General features: G+C 38.9%; 1 protein-coding gene across 1 annotated transcript in view; it reads left to right on the top strand.

The window, feature by feature from the left end:
- The window catches only part of LOC146326726 (neuronal acetylcholine receptor subunit alpha-7-like), a 47,618-nt gene that overhangs the window by 12,695 nt on the left and 14,707 nt on the right, over positions 1–20,216 (top strand). The window contains exons 3-5 of the mRNA XM_084719060.1: positions 6,673–6,812; positions 11,878–11,922; positions 13,094–13,203. Coding sequence (XP_084575186.1) covers positions 6,673–6,812; positions 11,878–11,922; positions 13,094–13,203 — 295 coding nt within the window. The remainder of the gene's footprint in view (positions 1–6,672; positions 6,813–11,877; positions 11,923–13,093; positions 13,204–20,216) is intronic.

Genomic DNA, 20,216 nt, shown 5'->3' with positions numbered 1-20,216 from the left:
AGTGAGCGAGATCAGTGAGTTTAGGTCAACATGCAAACATCAGTGTTTACAGGGTTGAACACACACGCAGAACACGTCTGTGTCTGTGGGACATTTGTTTGAGGTTAAATGAGCACAGAAGAGACAAAGAAAGGCAACAGTGAATTCTAAGATTGTGTGCATGTGTCTAAATCCCGTGGCGCAGCGTGACCTCGAAATTATGAGGTTCTTCCTGCAATCTGAGTGGTTCTGAGATACTGAGTTTTACACTGAAAGCTCCTTTCTGCTTCAAATGTTACAGTTCCCACTTGTAACACATTAGAAACGACAATGACATTACTTACTTAGACTTATTATTACTTATTTGATATAAAATTCCAGGGAAACCAGGAATGCAGGACCCCAAAGGCAGACTGTAAGGCTAAGCAAGTGCCGTTCAAATGGTAGTTTAACAAACAAAATGAAAATACAGCTCACGGGCAGGAGCGGATCAAAATCAATGAAGGAGTCCGGTGAACACAAACAAATCCAGGGAACAGACAAGATCCAATAATCCAATAAACAAGCTGACAGTCCATCAAATAAAGTCCAACAAGTACTATGAAACACTGGGGAAGGTCTAAACTGACATACTGACACTGAGACAAAGAACTTATTAACTAATGAAATACAGGTGATTCATTAAACAGGCAGGAGAAGACAGGAAGTGAAATAAACAAAGACACACAAAAGATAACCCATTAAATGAAACAGAACTTGACTGACATAAAACTTTGAAACCGATGACAGTTCTGTTGTCCAAACGTGTTTCTGTCTGATCCTGATCTGAGAGAAAACACAATTCAGCTGTTCAGTGATCATGAAGTTCAAGGGAAGGATGTTCAAAAAAGAGGAAAGACAAATTTCCCAGTGACTGAAGTTATTTGGTCCTACTGAGTACTAATTCAGGCCTCAAGTTAAAGTACCAATTCTTAAAGTTAAATCAATCGGTGTCAGATTTCAAGACCTGGGAGCGAAGACTATCTCAGAATATAGAGAAACAGAGAGAGTTTTATTTCATTTTATTTACTTTATTTTCTAAATTCTTATTTATAATGAGAGAAGGAGTGTAACATTAGAGTGAGCAGCAGCTTGTTTAAGTCAGAGCGAAGTGACGGACTCAGGGTAAAAATGAGATGAAAGCAGTTGTAAGTGTCGTTAAACTTTTTAAAACTTGACACAGACAACAGTGACCACTGTCTATGTAATATGAAATGCAAAGCTGGCGAGGGCGACACGTCTAAACAAACAAAATTCAACACATGTAAAAGCTAATGAGGGTACCGCTTTCATAGCCTGAAAGCTAAATACCCCAGCAGCAGCTAACGTTACCTTAACCCTCCATGGATGACAAAACTTTGAATGAGGCACTGACGAAAAACCTTTGTTTGAAACCAGTTTTTGTGAATTGCAGACTATTAACGGGGCACAGTTTGAGAGGGGAAGAAAGCGTTTTATTTTGTGTGGTGTGTAAAATGCTCTAAATAAATAGCAAAATAATTAGCGCTGATGAAATTGGGACGTTCAGACTTATTTTTGCCCATACAAATTAAGTTTTTTGATATTACAGAGAGCGTGAAGTACAGAAAAAGGTACAGTTGGGTACCAGTATGGAAATGCAGGTGCTGGTATCGATTGAAATGTAAACAGTACCCGACCCCACTGATAGTGAAATTAGAAATTGTCTTCATAATTGTTTGATAGTTTTATAATGCAATGATAAGATATGGTTGTCACAAAAAAAAAAAAAATCCAGCAGAGCGGTGTGTGGAGTAGCAGTTCTGCTCAGGGGCAGCTCAGCACCATGGGAGTTTCTAGAAGAGCAAGAAAATCCATAAATGTTTGGAGGGGAGGGGTGGATGGATGGATTGGTCAAGCACACAGTACTGTCACACAAGGGACGAGTTTAGTTCCTGCGTGACACCAACAATCAGTGTTGGTGGTTTTAAGGAAGTGTTTGTTTTTTGACCCAAACCACACTCTTCTTTTGAAACCTAACCAGTTACTTTTGGTGTCCAAACCTATCCAAGACCTTTATTTTGACAGTCTAACTAGATGTTGCATGTTATTATTATTATTATTGCTAACTTGACCATTGAATGAAAACGACGGCAGATAATTCATTAGTTTGAAAGCTGTGCTAAAAAAAATGGAAAATTTATGCCTATTCTAATTTCGATGAAGTTTCGTGACTATTTTGCTTTTGTTTGCTTGTCCACCTCGTTGTTGTGACGATACTTGTAAGGGTTGGTGACCTTAAAGTAATGAGGTAGCTATAAATAATGAACATGTTTCACTCATAATTTGTCATTTGGATAACTCCACTTATCGGTGACCTTCTCACAGACCGAACAAGACACACTGGTGACCCCTGACATTTCCTGTAATGACCGCCAAGGTGTTAGACTGATGGAGTATTGATCTGCCGTAGTTGCTCAAGACTAGCATGTCAGAGTTTAACATACACACAATTATTACACTTATTGAGATGCTTCAATCCTTTTCTCTTTATCCAGAAAGTTAGCAGTAGTAACATTTTGTGTGTGGTTGTGAGTGTGCATGAGAGACACTAAAAGGTCATATCAGCTACGGTAAAATTACATCTAATGAAGACTAAAGATCGTTATTGAGTTTAGTGTCAAAAAGGTCAACAGGTCAAAGGCTAAATGCATCATTTGCTTTTTCTAAAGTTATTCCTTAGCTGTCCTTTAAAATGTTGCACATCGTATTATTGTTTTTCTTAATCCTATGTTCATCTGTCACTGCTTAACAGTTATTGTATGTATTTAAACAAAAGACCACCAATAAGAATCATGAAACTGTGCTGTGTTATTAACCTAAATAATCTAAAACCAAAGGTATTTTCCTTACAATTGACTTTCTTTCGTCCGTGTTCTGAGGAACATGTCTCCAGAGAGCTTTCCATCATGCTGTTTAAATAAAAGGACAAAGGTGGAGAACACAGAGATAAAGAAAGAGGTTGATGAACAAACGACAGGCTCCTCCAGCTTCCCCACCCCTCTCTATCCCCCCACTCTCATTCCCTCCCTCTGCTGGAGTTTGTTTGAAGAGGCCTCTTGCTGTGTGCGGAAAATTATGTCTTCTTGCCAGCTTCTCATATCAGCTTCATTAGTAAGAGGGTAAAAAAAACAACAACAACAATAACTAATGGATGTATCCCTTCATCCCTTGCATACGCTGCACACTTTTGTTTGCGAATTAAAGTTGACACAGTGGTTTATTTTATTTGATTATTTTAATCCCTTCCAAACGCGGTTTTATGAGACAAGCAGCAACGGAGACTGAGCTTTCAATTCTTCCTCACTGATTTTATTAGTTTGGTTATGTTTGTTTGGACCTCATTTTACAATTCACAGCAATAAAACACAGGAGAGACACGGGAGGGAGGTTGGCAGGAATGCAGCTGCAGATGAGGCCGTAGCTAAATTTGAGTGCAGGTTTGTATGCAGATTAGATCGTGCATAGATGGACAGATTTATGACTTTGTTGTGCTGTGTATTGATTTACTGAGATTGTGTTTTTATCTTTGCAAAAGCCACGAGAGCTGCAGCCATTAGAGCACTTGCCAGGGTGTGCATTGAAACACGTTTACAAACGGAAAAACGGTAAAACAGCGTGGTGCAAAAATGTGTCTGCATCCATGTCACTTTGCACATAATGTACTGGCAGCTGTATAGACGGATATATAGACAGAGAGGATAATGTTGAGTGTGTTGTTCAGCCTGTGTGGCTCCACAGCAGCAGTGAAAGGGATTCTGCTGTGCTGAGCAGCTTCTTGTAGCTCCTCCATCTCTGACCTCAGGCTCAGTCCTGCCATAACTCTCCTCATTACAGCCTTAATGGGCCAATCAACACCGTGCCGAGCCAAAGGCACACTCCTCCAGTGTTCTCAGCTTTTCAAGGCTGTGGAGTCGCCCCCCCTCCTCCTCTGGAACGCTCTCTCCTTATTTCTCATCCACATCATATCTGTCTCTGGTATTCTTTTCCTCTTTCTTTCACCTTCCCTCCACCATTCTCTAGTGGGTTGTTCACTGAATATTTATACAAGAGAGTTATTATACTGTCTGTGCATAGGGGCGACCTCTTTAGCACATTTTATCTTAATGGCAGGTTGTATATGTATATATGTATATGTGCTGTATGATAATGTTTCTTAAGGAGTATTTGTTGGGGCTTTTATGCCTCAAATCTCTAGGACAACTGAAGATATGACAGGAAAGGGGGAAAGAAAGTGAGGAAATGACATGCAGCAACAGGCCATAGGCGAGAGTCAAACCCACGGCTGCTGCAGAGGACTCACAGCCTCAGTATATGCTGCTAACACTACCAACTGAGCTACCAGTTACTATACTGTATCACAGTATGTGTGCATGTGGAAAGTGTTTAGTGAGTTTTATTCAAAACTGTGTGCAGTTTTCTAAGAGCGTGTTCACTAGCTGATGTGTGTGTACTCCTGGTTCATAAAGCCAGTCACGCTGCTGTCTGATTCATGTGGTTTTCATAATTTCAGATCCGTCATTTAAGAAAATATTCCAACCTGTTGGCCCCATGAAACTTTAAAAATCCCACACGTCTACACCCACTAGACTGCTCTGTAACAAAATATTTTTTTTTTTTTTATGGAGCAGATGCATATACAGACAGCTACAGACACCACCGATATGTGAACTGCCACTGGCATTTATTATGAGTGTCCAATATTGTGTGTCACCTGTGTCTGTTAACACTGGGGTATTCAGCTATAAGCAAGAAAATGGGTTGTTAACGTTACCAGGCACATAATCAGAACCATGAATGAAGTATTGAAATTAGATTAAAATGGTCAGGTGATAACACCCGTGGGAAAAAAAAAAAACGGCTACAGCGACAATGAAAAGTGATATTGGACAAAGTGAAATGTAATCACACACAGAGCGTAATGAGAGGTTTTAGAAAAAAAAACTTTTCATATATTGAAAGTAAAGCTAGGGTTCTTTATATGGCAGCAGTGCTATAAAGCACAAACACCACCACCCCAAAGAACTGCTGAAGAACCGTCTTTTTGTGCGTGCAGGGAGAATATATGGCAAGAGACTTGCCATAAAACATAATGATATAAACACAATCATGTCACAATTTCAGTATTAAATCAAAAATTGATTAAAACAAGCTATCAGTCTCAATAATTGAAATCAAAGGCAGAATCAGGGACTCTCACAGTACTTCTCTGAACCACCTACTTGCTGAGTCCGGCATGTGTCAGAGGGAAAAAATAGACTTCAAAGACAAAACAGTGGATCTTACCGGCTGTAACATCACACCTGATACCATATAGACTGTATATAGACTGTTTTCAGGCCATAAAACCAATGATCTGTTGATCTTTTCAAATGAAGACTCAACTTACTGACAATGGCATAGCTGTGAGTGAATGGTGACCTGCAGCCCCCAATTATTTAAACGGATGTGTTGCATACCAAGGAAAAGCACTGTTTAGTTTGACTTCATCAGCCGTGTAAACACCAGGAGCACAAACCACTGGGCCAATGAGCACGCGAGGCTTGAATAAGACTTCCACAAATGAACTGTTAATGTGAATGATTTTTTTAATATGAGTTTTTTTTCCCCTGCTGCACCTATTTCTTTGTTTGTAAAATACACTAAAGTGAGATCAGTGACTCCAAGGTCATTAACAATGTGGACTGATGGTGTGTGTGTGTGTGTGTGTGTGTGTGTGTGTGTGTGTGTGTGTGTGTGTGTGTGCGTATGTGTAAGTGTAAGTGTTTCTGTCTCCCTTTATTTTGGGACAAATGGAGAGTGCTAAATGTGTGTGGAAGGTGAGGTTGGGAGGATCAATAATGGTGATGAGAGTCCGGCCAGCAAACACATCATTTTAATCAACCTGGACCTGATGACTAAACCAACTCACAGTCTTGCCACTGTGTGTGTGTGTGTTTGTGTGTTAGAGTCTGCAGATGTATATGCAGATGTCAGCACATGTTTATGTATACATTATTCATCAAAACTTTCAGCTGAACACTGGCCTTTGTTCTTATACACTGTTCATACCAATGGCACGTTCACACTTGCAGGACATACTTTAGAAATCAGGGTCATTTTGGCACAAACTGTACAGACTCAGTAGGTACAGTACAGAAAATGGCGTGTTTGAAACTCCACCGGGTAAATTATAATCTGGCTGCAGCCCGGTGCCAGCAAAGGAAGGGTAAAAGGTTAGTTAGGCAGACCATTAAAGCTACTTTCTGGATTAAAATTCAGCCTCAGTACACAAGAATATGTTCCAAAGTACAATTTGCAGGAAAGGGATCGCCCAAGCCAAAACACTGAGAGTATTATTTAAAAAAAAAAAAAAAAAAAAAAAAAAAAAAGAGTCCTGCTCTGGAACATAATTAATCTAGCACTGGATTTATGGTTTAAAATGCAAACCACAGGACTGCAAACCCTGTCTCTATAAATCAAAGAGTGACCTTCAGAAATGATTTGTAGTGACTGAAGGGGTGTACAGTAGCTTCAACGAAATATTTAGTAAACGCTAGTGGTTATATGCGACAAAATAAAATGTATTGATAATATAATAATAATAATAATGTAAAATAAAACAATGTTTTCTTTGTTTCTTTTCTTTTCCTCCAGGATCCCTGCAGGGAGAGCACCAGAGGAGGCTGTACAAGGAGCTGCTGGCTAACTACAACCGACTGGAGAGACCAGTGGTCAATGACTCAGCAGCCATCCTGGTGGAGCTCGGCCTCACATTGCTGCAGATCATAGACGTGGTGAGGGGGACAGCACTGACTTACATTTTTTATGTGTGTGTTTGTGTGAGACATGGTGTTTAGTTTGGGCACTGTAGAGTGTAGCAAGTGTGGCAAGATATGAAGTTTGTTGGGTGTACAGTCTGTCGTTTAAGTGGAATTGTGCCACTATGCTTTTGACTTACAATTAAAAACCTCAGTGGCATATAGTATTGAGGTTGCAGACTCCACTAACTCCCAGCTAATCCAAAAAGGGGCAAAGATGTGGAGCGTGGGTGCAGCTGAGGTGGCCAAAAGAAGCAGCTACCCAGCGGTTATCCATGATGAAACTGTACTAAAAGTGGGTGCAGCATTAATTAAGCGTAACTTTGAGCCTTCACATAATTTGAACAGGTGGTTTTATGATAAAAATGCCTCTTGTACAGTTGTAATGAAGGGGGAAATTAGCTGTAGAGACCAAAACTGTTGCTGAGGTTTTGGCTTTATTTTGATAGTGACAGCTGAAGATATAACTGGAAAGGGGGTAGAGAGAGGACTAACAGCCTCAGTACATGGGAGGTGCATGGTTTACATGGTTTTAAGTTTGCCACTTGGGTCAGAATCACAGTATTGTACTTGATAGATGCAAAAAATACTCCTGTTACTCTGTATTATAATAGTCACAGTTGTACGTTCATACATCCAGACATTTTACCAGCTTGCACTGTATTATGACTTTTATTTGTGTGAAACTTGTGTGTGCTACTGCTCAACTACACTGTACTTAATACAAGGCACGGGCACACAGGAGCTCCACTTCAGTCTTTGCAGCCTTTATTCACTGACAAACTTAAACCTAAGCTGCAAACTTACAGCGCCATCTCTGTACGTACTCTGCCAGAATGACAACTTCACTGCTCACCTTTCCCTCCACTCGACTCCAGTTGTGTAGTAATTAGTCTGCCCTCTCTGTGATGCTCGCTAAAATTACATGACGAAATGCTATACAGTCAGTAGTCTGCAGTGTTTGTTAGCTTACCTTTATCATCCGGACTTATTCAAAATTATCCAAAACAGGGGCAGAGGCATTTTTCCTCTTTTTGACTAATTAGTCCTGTAACTTTATGCCCAAGACGCCAAGTTTCTTCTCCTTATGAAAGCTGTTTGTCTGCTCAGCTGCGCTGCTGTGCAGAGACTGACCCCTGGTGGCGTAAGCTGCACACTACAATACAGCATCTCCCCATCAGTTAGATAGAAAAAAGAGCATCTGCATTTATGGTGGTATTGATAATGATGCTGTCGGGATTTCTTAATATCCTGGTATGCCATAATACCTTTATACCACCTAAGCCTAATGGAGAAATTCAGAGTGAAGAACTGAGGGGAAAATGAGAGAAAATGTGTATGTTTGAGCCGTGGGTATCTGTAGAATAAGTGACAGTGGTTGGCTAAATGTTGGTGGAAGTAATGCACTTCTGTTATTTGACTTCTATTACAAGACCCTCAGCACTGGACTTGGTCTTTGGTGTTCAGGGGTTTACTTTGCACCTGAAAGCATACCTGCTGCAACCTTACCTTAACTGACACATTATATGTCCTCATTTCACTTTCAGCACTAATGTTCCATTCATTTTATTCTGTATTCGCCAAGGTAAACCTGACTGAGTGTAGCTGTTTTTTTTCATAGAAAGTCAGTCATCTTGCTGCTTCACTGAAACTGACTGTTGGCTCCGTCAATACCTCAGTAGCACTGCAGGAAAAAACAAGGGGGTGGCAAAAAAGTTGAACGTGGCTCATCTTATGCTGCAGCGTGATGAACGCCAATCAAATATGTGCACACATTCCTAGTAGATAACTTTGTAGCGTGAACGCCGTTCATCTCTCACCGGTACCTTAACCCACATGCCCTGCAAAGTGTCTTCCTCCTTAAGAATCATCACTGAGGAATGGGTTAATGTTGCTTATTTACTTTCCTCATCCAAATGTTCGCATCTAGAATGTAAAAAACAGTTGTCAAATAGTCCCAGAGGAGCTGCTGTCCTGACTTTGACACCCCGGACACATTCCCAGTTTCTGAAAATTACCATTCGTTGCCCTCTAGTCCGTGACCCAGAAATCAATGCAGGTCTACTATCTTTAATGACTTTTTAAACTGTTAAAAATTCTTCTCAAAGCAGCAGGGGGCCTTCAAATGAATCCTCGACTCATTAACCACCAGACAGGACCAGAAACCCGTGAGACGCCTTCGTATCCATTCATCAGTCAGCCCGTCCACAGAGAGAAGACTCTTTAGGGAGGTCTCTTAAATTCTCAGATTTTCAGGTGTCTGCTCTCATTTGTCAGAACACACAGATATACCTTTTTTTTTTTAAATGGATGTGAGTGTGTTCTTCCTACAGGGCCTCATGCTTTCACTGCGGGGCAGTTTTAGGGTTGTTTGTCCTTGTTTCTGGGAGTTGTTAAAATCTCATTTATCTGAGAGGAGGAGAATAGAAGAGTGATGAATGTTTTGTTATTAACCCTTTCTATCACTACCACCAGTGTTGACAGATGGCCTGCATGCTGATAATCATATAGGCATTATTAGTGACCAAGACCAAGCATTGTAATAATGAATAGATTACCACAATGTCAGCGTTTAAAAAGCTACACATCACACATATTCACATTTTTAAATGGGAGTTTTTTTTCTTAATGATGGTTTGCTTGTGTTTTGTTTATTTGCATGTTTTCTTTAGTTGTGGTGTGTTAATAAAGCTTAGGTGGGATGCAGTCTAGCCAATAATCTTTCAGCCAATCTCTTAGCAAATAGCTTTTACTCTTCCCTAATGTGCTGTTTTTTTTTTTAAATAAACAAAATGAAACAAAAAAATGTTTTTTTAACCTAAAGACTGAGAATACCTTTTGTCAGTACGTGGGAATTAATCCAATTATGTAGCAGCAATTGATGTGCTGAGACCCTACACTGCAAGCGGCCCTACACTGTAATTTTACTGCCATAAAAACACACATGTTCATTCAACTCATTTATTCATCAGCTTTAAAGTAAACAGTGTTGACTGACTAGTGCTCGTCTATTTCCAGGTCAGGCTCCAGGGGTTTCTAGGTAAATCTGTCCATATAGAGAGTCACAAAAACACACGGACACATAATAAAAGAAGTACACAAACACATATATTAAATATTCATTTTAAATCAGAGGATAAAAGTCAAGAAAGAAGTGTTTAGAGGTTTTTAATTGTAAGGAACAAAAAATGAAAAGACATTCAGCTTGCATATTGTTTGGGCTGTCCCCTAAAAGTTGATGACTGGAGTCATCAGTCGAGTCATATTTTGTCCTGTGTGACTGAGTGTTTAGCTGACGGTGCTCCATGGTACACAAGGATTTTATAACTGACGTATGACCTGGATTATGACCTTACATGGTCTGATCTTGTGGAAATTTATCATCGCAAATAGAGTGTAAAAATAAATCAATCTGGATCAATATATCGAGACAATATCATCAATCCATCAATCCAATATCACTGATTCAAATGAAAATATCGACCTATATCATCATCTTTATTTTGGAATTCCCATGGCATGTCTATGTCACAAATGTCTGGAATAGTTCAGTTATATAATTGCTGAATCATAATTTAGTTGCTTTTTTAGAGCTGACATAAAAGTAACTGAATGGACGTAGGATAACGTCTGATATTGATCGCAGGCCACTGAATTTAATTGAATCAGAATCGTATGGTGGGAGACTTTGTGATATCAGTAATAATGTTGAGTGCATGTAAAAATGAAAAATATTTTTGGAAAAAATAACGAGAACATAAGCAGAGAAGCATAAGCACAGTCCGTCAGTGTGTGTATTGAATGCTCACTAGTCACAGAGTGCTGCAGGCATTCTGGTTTCTGACCTTGAATAGGTGAGTGAAGTTAATATTTTCAGGTTATAAATTTTATACGAACCACAATTTCATCATTTGAACAAACTGCAAACAGACAGACACACAAACACAAACCATGAGGGGATTCAAAATCTCTGTGGACACACATTTCAAATTATTACCTTCAGCTGTGACTTTTGCTCGATCATCTGGGTCGTCTGCTTTCAGAGAAGACATTCTGGAAGGGCTTGTCATATGTGCAAACATTTCCAAACCCATGCTCAGAAAAAGGACAAAAAGAAAAGAAAAATGCAGATAAACAGATAAACAGATGCAGTGCGAAAAAGAGAAACGTCTTTGATCCCGTTCAGCCTTCCCCTCCTCTTTGTGGGAAATTCTTGTTCTGACTTTTTCACTCAGAGCAAAAATTCTGATGCTCACAGAAATGCAAATTTCACCTTGCAGCTAGAATATAGGAAGCATAATTTCACAAAAAAGTTATGAAAAACAAACAAACAAACAAATGTACACTTGTACACTTTTTTCTCAGAAGTTCATTCTTGGTAAAGACAAATACTTCAGTCTGCAAGAATAAATTGATTCAATTCAGATGTAAAATATGAGTGAAGAATTAGTTAGACAGTTTCTTTTACATGATTTAATTGCTGATTTTTTGCTATTGCCCCCGTTTTGGACAGTACAGTTTAGCTTAATCTTTTTGATCATTAGTGTGTTTGCAATAGTGCTCTTAAGCTAATGCATGAACAGGTGACAACATTTATAGATCATGTTTAGGTGCTCATCAGTGAACTGATACAGATGAGCCTGCTATAAATCTATTCATTGTGCATCGCTGAGTGCATGGAGGAAAAAAAAAGATGTTGAGATATATATTGAGCCAGCATGACATTTTAGAGTTTATTGGCATCATTTAAATCCACGTGGACCTGCAGTATTTTAGCTGTTTTATTAAAGAGGATTGTGTAATTTCCAGGATGACTCCACAATGAAACCATTTAACAGAACTGGACTTGGTTACATAAAACCAGCTTTTACACATTTTCACATTGCCTGGTTTGTTGGTCTTTGAATATGCAAAACAAATGTTCTGACTTGCCGATGACAAAGCCCCCTTTCCACTATATTAAATATGTATTGGCCTGGTTGTCCTCTCTTTAAAAAAATGTATCCTCTCTTTTCCTCTTCTTCTTTTTGTCTGTCTTCAGGATGAGAAGAATCAAGTGCTGATGACCAATGCCTGGCTGCAGCTGGTGAGTCCAAGTTTGAGAAGGACGTGCTGTTATCAACTTAATGTGCTTTAATTATATTTAGCGTTTTATGACACAATTATCTTCTCAAGACAGTGTGACTGTGTTTCTCATTACCAGCGCCGCCAGTCAATATATTATTGAATAGTGAATTGAATTAATATTCAATTTTAACCATGCACATCCAGAGATACAATTTATTTCCTGGATTCATTCTTTATGCTTGCTCACAGTCTTAAAGGAATATTTATTATCTATTATCGTCCATCCAAGTATTTTTTTTTCAGAGTTTACAGTTTCATATAACACTCTCTGTTATAAATGTCCTCATCAATACTGGAACTCAGCCACTAGTTGTTGCTGACCAAGTGTGTGTCTGTGTGTGTGAGTGAGATAAATTGCTTTGTGTGTGTCCACGTTTGATGCTTGCATCAGCATACTCTGGAAAACATCACTTCAGGCAAACTGTCAAGCAGAAAGTGTGACGCGGGAGGAGGAAGAGGAGAGAGGAAGAGTGCAGCATATCTAAGTGGCAGTCAAGTCAACTTGATTGTTAATGGACTGAATGCCAACAGAAGAAAAAAATCCACAGACTGTTTCATACCCTGCAGCTAAATTAGTCAGTGTAATAGTTCTCATTATAGGACACAGTTTGCTTGGTGTTCACTGTTCTGCACAGCTGAAATCTCAACTTAATGCTTGGAGAAGCAGACCAATTTTCAAGAAGCAGAGAGACAAAAAAGCATATCTTACTCATTATCCCATTGTGTTGCCATTTTTTGTCCAGGTTTTAAATGAAAGCCTTACCTGTGCATGGGATCCACAACAGCTGTACTACACTGAATTTAGTTAATTGGCTGAAATGGTTACAGACTGTTTGAATCATCATGCATGCATGGTTAGAGATATGTTTACAGGAATATTTTCTGTTTCCTTGCTTGATAACGTCAGAATTGCTGTTTAATTTTGAAAACAGCAGTACTGCAAAAATAATTTTATCCCTCCATTTTCATTTCCTTCCTGGCAAGATACAGCCCTCCTTGTTTCCATTAAATGTATCATTGTCTTGTAAAAGTTCAATTAGATTAGTTCAACTAGCCATTGGATATTAAGGGTTAGTCATTGGAGACATTTTCTTTATTCTTCACTGAAAATCTCTCTTTGTGTGTCTCAGTACTGGACAGACATCTACCTAAGCTGGAATCCAGAGAACTACCCTGGTGTCCAGAACCTACGATTCCCTTCAGACCAGGTCTGGACTCCTGACATCCTCCTTTACAACAGGTCAGAGCTGCTTCCTTCTACTCATCACAGAAAACAATGTTGAAATGTGAAAAGTGGTCGAATCTACAAAGAAGCTGCAGATCCGCTCGGCTTTGTGCTCTTCCATATTTCAGTTCACTGTTAAGCTGTGCTGCAGCAGATTTACTGTTTTGATCCACTCTCGAAGGCTCTTATTAGGCCCTCATCATAATGTCGGGGTCTTGATCCCTTAAAGATTCTTGAAACCTTTGTGCTATCAAACAAACCAGTCTGCATTTTTACCAGTTTGGAGTGGAACAATTGCAGTCAAGGATGTCGTCAACAGAGGGTGTTGCACAACAACCTGTAGAATATTACACGGCCACTTTGGTTCCTAGTGAAAACCTAGTATGTTGTGGTTCCAGCTAGAAACCAACTTTTTGGGTTCCAAACCAATTTATTTTTGGTTCAGAATCCAAAAAGTTGGTTTTGGAAAAAAAAAAAAAAAAAAGAGCAAATGCACCCACCGGAACAGGAATGGTTCCATGTTGGAACATAGTCTAAAAACCTCAGTACACCACCTGCTCAGCATGGAACAGCAGACAGACACAATTTGGAGACTAGCTGGTGAACATATTTGAGCATTTTTCAGGTAAAGAGTCAGATATATCCCCCTGTAGTTGATTGGGACCAAAAACAGAGCTGACAGAGAGTGAGTATTAGACTACAAATGAATGTTTATGTTTATGTTTGCTCCATAACTACTGTGTAATATGCAACTGTTTATTGCAATGCAAGTTTGCCATATCAATGTAAAAGCTGATGATATGTCAATGCTGTGTTTCTGCTTCGCCCCATTGCCCCCCCCAAGTAATCAGTGTTTGCAGGTTCAAGTTTGAAAGGTTGCCACCTTTTTTCTTGAAATGCTCTCCTGAGTTTAGCATAATTTCATCTTTTTCTTGCTGTCAAAAATAGGCGCTATGATCCACCATTGTCAGTTGACAGCATCAGATAAACACACCTGTCAGAGGCAGAATGTTTTCTTACTAGTTTTATTTCTGGGTAAATGTGTTGGAGTGATTGAAATATCACTCTAATCCTTCTGATATGCCGCTGTTTCATTACATTCTGTCTTTAATCTCTATAAACCAAAGCAGCATCAGGGGTTACTTTAAGCCAATGTGATAAATAATCACAACCAATCAAACACAAAACTGCAGCAGTGACACAGGTGGAGGAAGTTCACATAGAAACAGCGGGAGAAGGATAATTGAAAAAAAAAACTTAAAGACTACTTCTGCTGCATTCAAGTACTCTAACTTCCCCACTGGTGGAACTTTTCTCTAATAACTTTATTTTTTGGAAATTAAATGATGTGTTTAGAGAACAAAAATTTTGACAATTAATTTATTTAATTAACATATTGGAACATATTCAGACTGTTAGTCTCTGTGGTGGCTGACACAGGCTGTGGATCTCCTTAGTGATTTCATTTGAACTTGCTTGATAACAGTAACAACACAAATGTCCTAAAATTAAAGCTGCTGATAGAAAATTAGAGCTACTGATCATAGAGGTCATTTTTTAAAAATGGCTGTTTTTGGAAGAATTAAGGAGATATAAGGTCACATAAATTAATACGAAATGAGGCTGAACAAGCTTGTTGCATTTTTTGATTCAGGTCAGGCTCATGCTGCTTGCTTTCCCACTGTTCTTCAGACTTTCTCAAGTCAATTAGAAATGTAGGCCAGTTGTTTTTCTCCAAAACAACTAATTGCATTGCGTTTGCATGCATGAGTGAGAAACGGATGATCAGGATCTGAGACTGAGGGGAAAAAAAAGATGAAGAGATGCATAGTTTCAGTCACAAAAAGGAAGACAATGGCAAAGATACAGTGTGTGGAAAATATTCAAGATTTTGATAGAGTTGAGATTAAGAGACACAGACAGCTTTGCTGTTGGCCTTCACTGATGTTAGTGGATGAAGAGCAGAGCCTCAGATGCCCCCCCCCCCCAATACACAACACATGCACAGGGAGCACAAGGACAAAACAAAGGTTTGGGGGTATTAACCCAAATTTTAAAAGCTCAGCCTTTAAACCTGCTGGGATTACCCATCCTAATCTCCCTGCTCTCACCCCTCTCTTTCCCCATCTCTGCCTTTTACCCTCTTTTCCTCCCTCACTCCCTCCATCATCCATCCCACCTTACCATCTCTCCCCTCATCTCATTCTATTTGTGTCTCCCTCCATCTCTCTTTCATAACTCACTGTCTCACCATAATTCACTCTATTCAATCAACCCTTTCTCTCCATATTTTATCGTTCCCAGCCTTCACCAAGTCCTCTTTATAAATCATTCCATCCAGCTGTCAGTGACTGTCAAGGTGTCAGTATGTTACTCTCCCCTTCTTCTCACAGACTACCTGTTTATGTGTCTCGCTAGGTTCTTGGCTGCTTTCCCTCATGCTGCATGTTCATCTGCTACCTGCTCAAATCTTTTCACACGTGAAAACAGTAACCCTAGCTTCTAAAAACATACATTTAGAATATAATTAATTTTGCTTTGCTAAATATGTGTTTGAGGGATAGTAAATACATAACTGTATTATGTTCATGTAATCCAAAATCCACAAAATGTGTTCTGCACCTGACTTTAGACCTGGGTTTTTGTCCTGCATCTCATGTGCTGTTAGGTTGATGCTTCAAAAGCGCTTCGTTAAAAGAGAAATCTGTAATGTATTTACTGAAATAAATCATAAAATAAAATGATATGTCATCAGATATTATGGAAATATGCTAAACCGTGGTATCCTTTGAAATTTCTGGGCTGGAATGAGTGTTTTTGGATGACTGTTTTACATCAATTTGAGTTCAAATTAATGCTGAATGTTTACAGAATAAGAAACTGTACTTTTTGACTCATAATAAAAAATCATTAATAATCTTTTAGAAGGAGTAGATGTTTATAACGGTTAAATTGAGCAATATGTATTTGGAGTCTTGCAGGCAGAAGGCAGGAAATGACTGAACTCAAACTCCAAACTGTGCATTTTAGAGCAGTGAGCTTTTGTTTTGAGGATGATGAGATTAGCTGTACACTGTACACAAACTGCTGATCAACATACAGTGCAGGACTTCTTTGTTACATGGTGTTATCATATTATAATGTGCTCATCTTGGGGTCCTGCAGCATGAAAGGTTTGTGCTGCCTGTGCTGCAGGCAGGTTTGAGCTTCCCTTTTGCTCTTTCCTCAGGATTAGGATATTCCTGTATCTTGTAAATATGGTTCATTCAATCTTCTTTTTTTTAAATAGTTTTTACTTTAAATCTATGATGTCCATGTTGTAGGTTTGTGATTATTTTGCTAAAGATTTCTGTCTGTCTTTTTAAGGCTTAAGGTGATGTCTCTCTCATTGCAAGCAACACAACATCTTGCTATGGTAGATCGCCCTCTGTGATTTAATCTGTCAAAATGATGGATGGTCTTCAGAATTTTCCATCATTGTTACAAAAAATTCTGTCAATGATGGAAAATATTCTGTTAACATGACCTCTGAAGCCATGACTATCTGTACAACAGTTTGTGCCAATCCACTGAGCAGAGCTTGAGATACTTTACTGGATAAGTGAACACAGGGGATCATCAAAGTCATCAGGATTCATCCTCTCAAGGCCATGAATATTTGTACCAGATTTCATGGCAATCCGCCAAAGATGGTTGAAATATTTCAGTCTGGACCAAAGTGGTGCTCTGCCCAACCAGCTAACATTTCCATTCATGTCAACATTGACTTTCACAATATTCAGCCACACCTTTCCCCAACCTTAACCAACTCTTGAGTTGCCCAAACATAATCAGAAAACATTAATCATGTCTCGGTTACTCGGATGGAACATTGTTGGGAAAACAAATACAATATGTTGACAGCAAACAGTGTGCAGATTTTAATATCTGTGCTTTGCATATTAACAGAATGTTTTCAGTGCTCAGTTGTATATGAATGAACTTTTAGAAGACATGATTGAAAACAAACATGAATTCATCATAATTATTGTATCATCTGTTGAAACTAGCCATACATGCTTTAGATTTGATAACTGAAAAAAAACGGCGCTGATGTCGCTTGTTTTCAGGCTTAATATTCAGACTGTTGCTTACTTCGTTGAAGTTGATAAAAATGAACAGCAAAGTGAAGCTGAGGGGGAAGATTCAGTTTACAGCTGAGCTAGAAGGTTTACATGCCCCCTGAGGAGATGAGAATTTACAGTTTTCAGCAGTAATATGGATCGCTGCTGGAAATGTACACACACACATGTGCATCTACCTAATTACACCACACACATCTAAACTCTCATCTCACTAATACACATAAATATCTATGCAGGGACATGGGCACAGGTTACAAACAAACAGTCTCTCTCTCTCTCACACACACACACACACACACTGTTACACAATTATAGGCAGTAATGGCGCAACACAGGCCATTACACAGTGAGCCATCAGTGCGCAGCCAATAACACGCTAGTCTTACTGTGTTGAATAGTAGATTCATTCAGGCTTATTAGCATGCTGCTCAGACTAGAGCTCGCTGTAAATGCATTTATTCATTTTCTGTTGTTTTAATATGAAGTTAATGATATTTAAGAGGGCAGAGGTCAGATGCCATCTCAATATATAATGTGTTCAAAGAAGAGAGAGATTGAAAAATCAGATATTATCTGTGATGAGTCATTCAGCTCATATTATCGCAGTGTGAAATCTCTCATATCTCTCACATATTGCTTTTCATATTTTCTGATCATTCTGCTCACACTGACTTACAATGATGCTCCACGCATGGATAATGCATACTGTGAGTGATAGATTTACCATCCAGACCATATCCATGCATACTGCCTCTGGAAATTGTTTTGTTATTTATCACATTTGCAAAGGTTCTGTGGAGTTACGGACAGCTGACAATCCTCCAATTCAAATCTTTAAAGACTTTAAATTACAGCAAGTCCAATGGCTGACAGCATGGATGCTAAAATATTTTTATGCCTTTGTGCTGGTGACAGCCGTGAATGGAGGAGTCATGTTTTCAGGTTGTGTCCGTCTGTCAGGAAGTCCATACATCTGTCCGTCCATATGTTGGTACGTCACAACATGATATATCAAAAACTCTGTCTCAAGAATGTTTTGAGGAAACTTCTTCAAACTTGAACTAACTAGATTTTGGTGGTCAAAGGTCAAGTTCACTGTGACCTCACAAAACCTGTTTGAAGAATTGAAATGCTAATTATGACCAACGTTCACACAAATGTTTAATGATGACATTTTATATCCAAAGCTTAATTTCACTGTGATCATAGTATTCAGCCCTCTATCAGTCCTGTGTACTCCTCTGTAAAAATAAGTGAAGACAGAATGTCTGGAAATTATTCACTGGAATCATACGTGTCAATATAGTTAGAACTTCAATACACTTAATTCATTTAAAGTCTGCATTTCATACAGTACATGAGTCTGGAAAGACATGGATATAAACAGGAACTTGACTGGTTGGCAGAGGTAAACAACCATGAAGTGGTAATTCTTGAAGGGTTAAAAAAAAAAAAAGTTTTTAATTTAATTTATTTTAATTTGGAGAAATTTAATTTAATAAATTCTGCCAGTAGGGTCTGTCTCACATTAGTGTCAGATTATGGAAGTTGTCGTCATTGTTAAACAAGCACCATAAATCTACCTGACATGTAATGTATTAAAGTTTTATTCAGGTTCCGTTTAATCATATATCTGACATATGACCATTTTTCCTGGAAATCATAGCATCTAAACAGCCAACAGGAAACGCACTGTCACGTTTAATAATTACAGATCTCTCTGAGTTTGACCATTGTTTGAAACATTTGGGATAATGTAAGTACATAATTCAGCAAAATATATAACATAGCTTTTTTAGACATTTTGATTTGGGAATGTTACATATTATAGCTTTCAAAAGAAGGTTATGACAAAAGACAAATGCATGTGGCCTCCACTAAGACTGAGAGTGTTTACGATGAAGCTCTCTCACTTCATTGATGAAAAGTAGCTGTAAACTTTATGTTGGCTCCGTCTTGTCTGCCAGTGTGTGCGTGTGTGTGTGTGTGTGTGTGTGTATGCGTCTGCTTTATATGCGTTTGCCAGGCGAGCATGAGCACAATTGGCGCAAGTGTGTGTGTGTGATTGTGTTTCTATAAAGAATATCTAAATCTAAAACAGCTATGTAAGCCACTGACCTCCTCTCTCATTAGAGGGAAAAGTCAATGGTCTCACTTGACTGGGGATCGATGAGGCACAAGAAGGACGTCCAACTCAGGTAAACCACAGACAGAATCCTAATTCTGCCAGCAGGGAAGGTAGACGTACACCGCAGACAGAGCACTGTGACAGGCCGTTAAGATGAGAGGGGAATTAATCGAATAAATGGATAGTTGGGGGGAATTTTTTTGTTGTTGTTTTTAGATGGATGCGCGGTTGACTGCATGGACAGATGGATGGATTTGATGACTTTTCTGTGATCACTTAAATGACTGAACACCCTGGGAATGAAAGAATAGATGCACTGTCTTTAGGACTGATGTGCATGATTTTAAAGTGGAACATGGATTCTAAAGACCCCTGAGAGAATATGTGACAGTAAAAAAGGTCAACCATAAAACCAGCTGAAACAGCCTGAATTGGAACAAAGCGATGAGCTGATGAAAGCATCACTTAGAGATGGCTGCAATGTTTCTGTCTGTGTACAAAGAGCTCTCTTTGAGGGTATCAAGTGCTGTTCTATGGATATTATTCTTACTGGAGAAGTGCCTGATGACATTTAAATCTTAATGCTAATCAACAATAATGATAACGTAACTTTTATTTAAGGGGACAGTGCAACCCAAAATCAAAAATCTTTTTCCTCTTACCTGTAGAGCTATTTATCTATCTAGATTGTTTTGTTGTCAGCAGCCAAGTTTTGGAGAGAGGAGAGAGAGGTGTGACGGCCCACCCATGTGTCTTGTTTTGTTCACCCAGAGACT

Source organism: Lutjanus erythropterus, chromosome 5 (genome assembly GCF_056507025.1).
Source record: "Lutjanus erythropterus isolate fLutEry1 chromosome 5, fLutEry1.hap2, whole genome shotgun sequence".
Taxonomy (NCBI): Eukaryota; Metazoa; Chordata; class Actinopteri; order Lutjaniformes; family Lutjanidae; genus Lutjanus; species Lutjanus erythropterus.
This window is presented reverse-complemented; position numbering and strand designations above follow the sequence as displayed.